Source organism: Hemiscyllium ocellatum, chromosome 37 (assembly GCF_020745735.1).
Source record: "Hemiscyllium ocellatum isolate sHemOce1 chromosome 37, sHemOce1.pat.X.cur, whole genome shotgun sequence".
NCBI classification, from domain to species: domain Eukaryota; kingdom Metazoa; phylum Chordata; class Chondrichthyes; order Orectolobiformes; family Hemiscylliidae; genus Hemiscyllium; species Hemiscyllium ocellatum.
The window spans coordinates 26,795,460-26,804,807 of NC_083437.1; the positions used below are offsets into that span (position 1 = coordinate 26,795,460).

The 9,348-nt window shown below is 41.6% G+C and overlaps 1 protein-coding gene across 1 annotated transcript in view; it reads left to right on the forward strand.

The window, feature by feature from the left end:
* The window catches only part of slc45a1 (solute carrier family 45 member 1), a 30,356-nt gene extending 21,663 nt beyond the window's left edge, over nucleotides 1-8,693 (forward strand). The window contains exons 6-9 of the mRNA XM_060851923.1: nucleotides 28-181; nucleotides 2,160-2,336; nucleotides 5,004-5,209; nucleotides 6,279-8,693. Coding sequence (XP_060707906.1) covers nucleotides 28-181; nucleotides 2,160-2,336; nucleotides 5,004-5,209; nucleotides 6,279-6,542 — 801 coding nt within the window. The 3' untranslated portion in view covers nucleotides 6,543-8,693. The remainder of the gene's footprint in view (nucleotides 1-27; nucleotides 182-2,159; nucleotides 2,337-5,003; nucleotides 5,210-6,278) is intronic.
* The last annotated feature ends 655 nt before the right edge of the window (nucleotides 8,694-9,348 follow it).

Here is a 9,348-nt window from a genome sequence, read left to right on the forward strand (position 1 = left end):
TCAGATTGTAACTTAATATTGTTGCAGGTTGCGAATATTTTGCTGAATGGAGTGAAATATGAAACTGATTTGAATGGATCAGGGGAATTATCGGAAAGGCCTCTCTCCATATCTTTCTTGTTCTCATCAATCTGTCACATGCCGAAACCATTGCGGAATTTGTGTGTCAATCACTTCTTAGGTACAGTGCTTCATTTTCTATTCAGTAGCCATTGAATGTCAGGCTGGTAAATATCGAACCAGGAAGATGGATATGGGCATGAAATGGGACATAGGACAGGTATCAGGTGCATCCCACTGAGACAGCAATGATGTGACCTCTCCAGCAGCACTGAGTTAACTCTGCCCAATATCACAAATGACGATGACCATGGTGCATTATCCCTTCACACTATTCTCAACCTGTCTGTAATCTTGGATATGGATGGACCACATCATCCTTCTCCAATGCCTCACCTCCATTGTCCTGTTTACTGAGACAGCATTCATCTTATTTCAAATTTGTCTTTCTGATCATTGCAGAGCACCTCTAGCAATGTTTGCCTCCTTCCCCTGCACTGTTAACATGAAGTCACAGTCTCTGTAAAGGCCAGTATGCAGAAAAGAATGTATCTTTCTTTCAAAATAGAAACTGAAAGAAATGTAGATGCTGGAAATCAGAAACAAAAACAGAAATTGCTCAAAAAGTTCAGTAGGTCTGGCAGCATCTGTGGAGAGAAATCAGAGTTAACATTTCGGATCCTTCCTCAGAATCCTGCAATTTCTGTTTTTACATCTTTCTTTCATTTGTCTGAGGTTAACTGTAATTCTAAAGCATCGCCACCAGGTGTCACCTGGCCCTAGACAATCTTTCCGAAGTTATGATGTGGAAGTGCCAGTGTTGGATTGGGGTGGAAAAAGTCAAAAAGCACACCATACCAGGTTATAGTCCAACAAGTTTATTTGAAACCACAAGCTTTCAGAGCTCCGTTCCTTCTTAAGGTAGCACTATCTACCTGAAGATGAAGCAGGGCTCCAAAAGCTCGGGATTTCAAATAAACCTGTTGAACTGTAACCCGGTGTGGTGTTATTTTTGATGTAATCTTACCAAAGACACTGCTCTAAATCCCAAGTCACCAGCACCAACAACCCGTACTGCTGCTCCCTAGTTCCCATTCCCGAGTCCTACTCTGTGAATATGCTGTGCTGTGTGATTGCACAACAGGAGCGTAATACTGGGACGTGAATCTCTTTTCTGTGAAGGGGTCTGTAGTGATTGGAATGAGGGCCAAGTGGATCTCATTGACTATGAACTTGGGGTTTTTAACCTAGACAATCAGACAGCCCTGGTTGACAGATAGAAAAGGAGTCTCAGGTCCAGGCAGTGGGCCTTGGAGGGGGTCATTATGGCCGATTGCCTGCCCCTCTTTTGTGGTTATGTCTGTGCCCAGGTGTCCCTGGAGGAGCACACGATGTCTACCAACACCCTCAAGGTTTTCAGGGAGAGGTGGGCACTACAGGATGTGAAGTGTTTTATCTCCCCCTCCAACTCTATTTTGATTTAGTCCCTCCCCCCCCCCCTTTCACTTTATGATCACACAGCATTGCCCTTTAATGAGAAGGGCACTACTTGTTACTGGCTGCTCGGGTGTTTCCTTTCTTCCTGGTGTGGAACATGAATAAAATTTAATGCAAATGTTGTTCAAAAAAAATTTTAAAAAGTAAAGAGAAGTCTCCAATTTTCCTCATGCCAAGGACTGGCTCTAAGCTGACTGAGCCCATGTACTGTGCACATATAAATAAAGGTGACTTGGTGACAGGATACTGGCCTCCATGCAGCTATTTCAGGGACACTGTTGTTTGAGATAATATTCCCAAATTCATTACCATTGACCACTGATTGCAAACATAAAAATACTACGAGACAACTCTGAATTTATAGAATAAGTTGCTGCCTCATATTTAAATGGTTAATGAATCAAATTTCAATACTGCAAGATTTTGAGGTGGAATCAGATTTCACTTTCAAAAAGAATGTGGAGTAGGAGTAGGGGAGCAAAGCTAATTAAATAGTCCTTTCAAGTTGGTCCAAAGGACTGAATGGATTTCTATAATATTGACTGGTCTCCTTGTCCTATTCATGCTTGTGTCTGTTACTGCCATGTACTCTGTCCGTACAGGCTGGCTCTCCTTTGAAGGCATGCTGCTGTTTTACACTGACTTCATGGGGGAGGTGGTGTATGGAGGTGACCCCAAGGCCGCTCATGACTCAGAAGCATTTCAGAAATATAACGCAGGAGTGAGTGTGGGCTGCTGGGGTATGTGCATCTACGCATTCAGTGCTGCTTTTTACTCAGGTAGGGAACTCGATCTCCTGGCATGTGTATGCATCTCATTTGCGCGAGATTCCTCTTGCCACACTTCATACTTCCTGCTGTTTTGATATTGATACCATGAGTCCTAAGTGTATTAAATATTTTTCCAGACCTTGCAATATTTGAATACAGGTAAAATGTCCATATACAAAATCTCTATTGCATAACATAAGACAAATTAAGTTGCTAGACCACAATTTAATGACAGATCTTCTGTAGCAAAATGCAATGACTAGACATGTTACACCATGATCAGAAGGTCCTTTTCAAAATAGTACAGTCTATGTTCATGCTCCTGACTGCCATTTCCAGATTTCCACGGGAAAAGAACCAATATGGATTGTGAATTGGAACAGCATACAGTGAAAGAGCAGTTATACCAGCCATTAAAAAGTGTGCATGTGAGCCTTACCTGAAGGTCAAGGTCAAGATTATGATTCAATGGGTGAGAACAACAATCACGGATCGATTCACCTGTCACAAATGGGAAACTTACAGTGATCAAATCTGGGGCACTGAATTTAATAATCACATTTAGTCATGTGATTTAGTTACACAGTAAGGAATCAGTACTCTGAGATTCATAGTATAGAAAACTGTTTGAAAGCAAAATTATGCAACAAGCTTACATAACAGAAAGAGGTTATGCTGAGAGGATTAGTTGAAGTAAAATGGAGCATGAACCATAAAACAGATGGGCCAAATGGTCAGTTTTGGAGCTGTGAATTCTATGTAATAATCATATAAGGAATTTGCAAGGATGTGTATCTGGGCTCATTTTGCATTTTTTTGGTAAAACATCAAAATCTATGAGCACCGACGCTGTGGGATGGGTGACCATGTTCATTGGGCAGGGAGGCAATGTTGACACTGTGCTGGGTGACCAGCTTGGCTCAGTGAGAAGTTGATCTTTACTGTAAGGGTGGACTTGTTTCTTCTCTGAGGTTTCTGTATAAAAGCAAAATAAAAGAAAATCTGGGCTCAGAAGGTGGAAGCTGAAATCTGGAAAGCTAGGTATTTTCTAAGATAAAGGTCTCTATGCAGCATGTATAAACTTGTTTTTCCTCTTTTACCTGCATGTGGAACTGCAGTGAATTGCCCAATTTTAAGATTATGCTTTAGATTTTCAACAGTTTTCTAATTTAGTTTTGTTCCTGTTGATGTATGCAAGTTTCAGGGGCACCGCTGAAGCTAGGGGAATTCTTAATTGGATAGTCACACCCTAGATCTCTGCCATCGTAGAGAGATTGTGAAACACACTTAACTGCAGAACTCATCACAACAAAAAACAGGATCTGAATATCTGGAAAATTGAGCCACAATCTTTTTTATAATGTTTTTCTTCAGAATGTGGAACAAAACCTGAATGCCTTTCTTCAAAAAAAAATTCAAACTTTTTTTTGAATAAAGTATTGTCTATTCATATCATATTTTCAGTCAGTCATTAGGAAGCTACCTTTATAGTAAAAAGTGAGGTCTGCAGATGCTGGAGATCAGAGCTGAAAATGTGTTGCTGGTTAAAGCACAGCAGGTCAGGCAGCATCCAAGGAACAGGAAGTTCGACGTTTCGGGCCAGAGCCCTTCATCAGGAATGAGGAGAGGGTGCCAGGCAGGCTAAGCCTGCATGAAGGGCTCTGGCCCGAAACGTCGAATTTCCTGTTCCTTGGATGTTGCCTGACCTGCTGTGCTTTAACCAGCAAAACATTTTCAGCAAGCTACCTTTATACCCCAGTTAACCACTGAGGATTCACTACATCTACCCTCAATTACCAAATGAAAATCATTAATAGCCCCAGTTCCACAAAGTATCCTCTACATATATTTCCATGAACTTAAAGAACAGCTGCCAACACTAAAAATTTGACATCAAAGTTAGTTACTGAGTGTTCCAGTTAAATTTGGTGAAATTGGTACCCAGTGTGGATAACGTTTACAATTACCAGCCAGTCGACCACTCAAACATACCACCATTGAACAGCCATAGCTTAAACTATTGCTACCCCACTCACTGACCCTTCCCCTACACAGCCAACCACAATCTAACCCCCAATACCTGCCACCCAACACCCACCACCCATCCCGCACCACCAAACACCTGCTACCTACATTCCAGTACTTGCCAGCCAATACCTACCACACATTACCCACCACCACACACTAATACCCACCACCCAACACCCATATCCCAACACCCACCACCAACAGCCACCACCTGCCATCCAACACCCATATGCCAACATCCAACACACGCACCACAACACCCGCATCCCAACATCCAACACCCACATCCCGACACCTACTACTCCACCCAATACCCAATATACTGCCAAATTACATTACCCAATATCTCATGACCAAAACCCCACAATCTATGATGGTATCATCTTAGAAATTATAATTTATATGAGAAGTAACTGTGGTTCTCTCCATTCAAATGCGTACTGACGAATATTTTCAGCATTTTCTGTTTTTATTTAAGATTTCCAACTCTTGCAGTGTTTTGTTAATGCATGATCATCTGACACAGTGCACCCTGCATCTAACAACCGATAAACCACCATCCAAGTATGACATCTCTGTGCATCAAACCATGGCCACTAGTAACTAAGTAGCTGGTGTTCTATCACTTGTGTTTTTTATTTTCTACAGCACTCCTGGAGAAGCTGGAGGAATACTTCAGTATCCGAACTCTCTACTTCTTTGGCTATTTATCCTTTGGAATTGGCACTGGCATTGCCACCCTGTCCAGGAACAGCTATGTTCTTTTATCGCTCTGTGTCACATATGGAGTGCTGTTTTCTTCACTTTGCACTCTACCCTACTCGCTGCTGTGTGAATACTACCAGAGTAAAAAGGTATTACCACACAAAAAGTGTATACTCAAATAATACACTAATCATTCAACTGGTATTTTGAGTACTTTTAGTTTGAGGGACGTTCTGGAAAAAAGGGAAACTGGAGTCAATTCAGGGTCAACTTTCTTGAATAGTTTCAGACTGGGATTTGAGAGTTATAAGATAATGAAGAAGCAGCCGGTTCTCTCCTTTCTTGCCCTCGTTATTGATGGGACAGTGTAGATATAGCTTTACTCCAAATCTGGCCCATCCACATATGTCTTCGATAAGTTTGATGGGAGAATGGAAAGGGATTTCTTTGGTATCCAAGTCCTGTTGGACCAGTCCTTGATGTCACAATTTGAGTTAGGACTTTGACATTGATGTCAATTGCTGATTGGGAACAGTTAACCTTGATTTTGCTTTAACTATTAATGATCAGAATGCATGTGCCAATAGGGAGTCTATCAACAAGGAACTAGCTGCAGCCTGCCTGGAGTTAAGGGAGACAGAGTGCCTCATTCCAATCTTCTTCATCAACTGTTTTGCCACCTTCATGGAGGTGAACTCTCCACGCCACCTTCCACACAGGACTTTCAATAGCTGCAACTGTGGCCAGATAAGCCTGAGGAGGAACTTTGAGTCTCCCTGAAGCATTGGTCCCCATCTCCAGTTAGCTATCAAAGGGTCACCTCCAGGCAGCTGCTGTGCTCCCAACATCACAGGAACCCAGAGGCTGACTAGAAAATTAAAATTGGGCTCTCACCCATTGCCTTAATTGATCTATAATTGGTGTTACATCTTCTTTGCCTGTGGATAGTATCAACCCTGACCTAATCTTCCCCCAATGGCCAACAGCAGGAAATTACAGACCTGCTCACTGCCCTTCAGCTCATGAGAAACCTCCCCAGCATCTTCCAACATGAAGTGTTTAAGTCACCTTCAGGATGGTGTACACAACTGGAGTATTTAAAAATTATCAAGGCCTCGTGTTTGGTGAGTTGTACCATCAATCTACTGTAATGACACTAACATGTATACATTTCTTTCTCGAACATACAGTATAACAGCTAATATTATTATTATCTAGTTTGTAGGACCGAATGCAAATGGGACCAAGCGTGGGATGGGTGTGGACATTTCACTCCTGAGCTGCCAGTACTTCCTTGCACAGATCATCGTTTCCATAGTGATGGGCCCACTAACATCAGTCGTGGGCAGTGCCAATGGGGTGATGTACTTTGCCAGCCTGACCTCCTTCATCGGGTGCTTGTACTCTTCTCTGTTTGTGATTTATGACATCCCTCCCGATGATAATGGTGAGGAGCAGACTCCCCTCCTCATGAATGTCTGACTCAACAAATTCCACTTTGAATCTGTTCAAGGAACTAACTCCTAGAATAAGCCACTGGACATTTGCACTTTCCCCGAGATCCCTCAACATCGAGTCATCATTATTCAAACAGGAACAGAAACAATGAAGATTAATTCCTCTTTTTTTTAATTGGTGCTGGTACCTCTCAAATATAAATATATAAAGAAATATATATAAATAACAAAAATTTTGATTAGTTAATTAGAGCGAGTAAAATGCATGGTTTGCAAGTGATCCGGTTCTACTCCATTCAGACAGGTGAAGCCTCAGCCACATATTGGTCATCTAGGAAAGCCTTGCTTGCAACACGCAACCAACCATGAATTGAATGGCAATATGTGTCTGTTTCAATTCCAGTCCTTAAAGACTTTTCTCCTGCTGATCACTATGGAAGTTACTGTGGTTTTGGTAGAGTTCAAAAGTGGTTCAAAAGTTCCCAACAAGAAGAATACAGTGAGTCACTGGTGGGGCAAGGTACCACACATATCATTAATGTCCCTCAGAAAATTCCAGCTCACAGTTTTCTCCAATGCTTATGCATGGTGGGAATGTTTTTAGTTGAGTAAGAACTCAGTGTATCTCCCTTTCTCAATCATGAGAAACACCCAGTGAAACTGAACTCTAATTTCGTAATAACAATCGTGGAAAAATCAAAGTCTATCCAGTAACTCACCCCAAGCACATGGAATAGGAGGATCCCACATTGCATCTCTCGTCTTCCCTCAGTCTTAACCAAACTCAATTGGGTGGCAACAGCATTTGTAAATAGCTTCAGTGTCCTGAGTCAGGGAAATCAGCCTTGCGTACCACTTAATGAGCTATCCAGTAAATTTCTGTTTTATTCCTTCATGGAATGTGGGCTTTGCTGACTAGGCTGGCATTTATTGCTCATCCCTAATTATTCTTGATAAGGAAGTGGTGACTGTCTTCTTGCACTGCTGCAGTCATTGGGTGTAAGAAGTCCCAGACCTGTTGGGAGTGAGTTCCAGGATTTTCATCCAGCGACAGTGAAAGAACAGCAATATACTTCCAAGTCAGGTTGGTGTGTGGCTCGGTGGGAGATTACAAATGGTAGTGTTCTCTTGCGTTTGCTGCCTTTGTCCTTCTGGTTGGTAAAAATTACAAGTTGGAAGCTGCTGTCAGAAGACTAGTCAATGTGCATATATGACATTGGTTGAAGACAGAGACAATGCTGTTTTCTTTGACCAAGGAGTTTGTCAAAATCTAAGCTGTCTCACACATTGCTCCCCAAACACTTAGTACCATAAGTAGTGACTATTTGAGTGATGCATGGGAGAGAACCCATAGTATGAATCTAGAAGGGTAAGAGATGCTCATCATGAATTATCTCCACACTTATTAAAAAGTTTTGATGTTTAAACTTGATGCCTGAACTTTATAAGGATGCATTACTGCAAGTACGTTCATAGCACATCATAAATATTATTGTATGTATGTACAGGCAAAGATTTCTTGTGTACGTACCAGGAAATTATAACATGGTTAGATAAAGATTGAAGCTTCCAATCCATTGCCCCATCAGTTACTCACAGGGTTGATTCAGATTGGTTATTTTAAGTATTTCTTTTGATTTAGCATTGTTATATTCAGTCCCTCTCAGAGTTCACAGAATGTACTTCCCCTTTGCTGCTGCAGTGAGTAGATACTAGGCTGCACAGTTTGCAAAGCACAGGGACCATCTCTCCACCCTCAGGCACTCTGCCTGTATTCCTGATGAAGGGCTTTTGCCCGAAACATCTATTTTACTACTTCTCGGATGCTGCCTGAACTGCTGTGCTTTTCCAGCACCACTAATCCAGAGTTTGCAAAGCATACCAATATGTATTGCCTCCCTGTAGAGTTTCTTTGAGCAGCAAGGCAAGTGAGAACATAACATACACCTTCTCTAAAGCTTGATGGGTAAACATGCCATATGAAACCATGATGGGGAACCTCACTGAATTATTTCAATTGAGTTGTGTGGGTGCATCAAAATCACTGGACTTTAGGAATAACTACACGGTCCTGTGCAGAGCAAAAATACCTCCATTTACCAAATCAACTCTCACGTTTTGAATGAGAGAGAAAGGTCTGTCATTAAATGTATGAACATTGCTCTACCGGTTAAATAGGAACCAAATGCACTTGTAAAATGTGTTTGACTTGAATATGAATTATACACTAAGTACCTTAGTTTTAAAAAAGGAATTAAAATGCCTTATGCAAGCTGTTGCTCTTTTATCTACTTTTGTTGAACCCTATGAACCGGCCAGACCTCAGGTTCAATTCCTAGTTTGTGTTGAGTAGTCTGACTTCAACTTGACTGCATTGCTATTATTTTTCTCAGTGATTTTGAGTTAATGTCATAATTAGTCAGCATTCCAGGTTGACTAGCCCACTAAGCTGATTTTCACTGGTTTCTTATACTGACCCAATGGAAATATTCTGCTTCACACCACAGTCTGAATCATTGTCACTTCATCCTGGGATCATACTAAGGAGCTTTGCTCTCTATAAAAGATTTGTGTTTACAGATTATTGAAGACACTTGAACACACTTTTAAATGTCTCCAGTTGTCGTACACTAGAGGGCGCAAGAGACACTTTTCTCTCACCATCAACCTCACACTGACAGAAATTGCTGGAGAAACTCAGCAGCATATGTAGAGAGGAAGCAGAGTTAACATTTTGGGTAGAATCACAGAATCCCTACAGTGTGGAAACAGGCCCTTCGGCCCAACAAGTCCACACTGACCCTCCGATGAGTAACCTACCCTATTAAAAG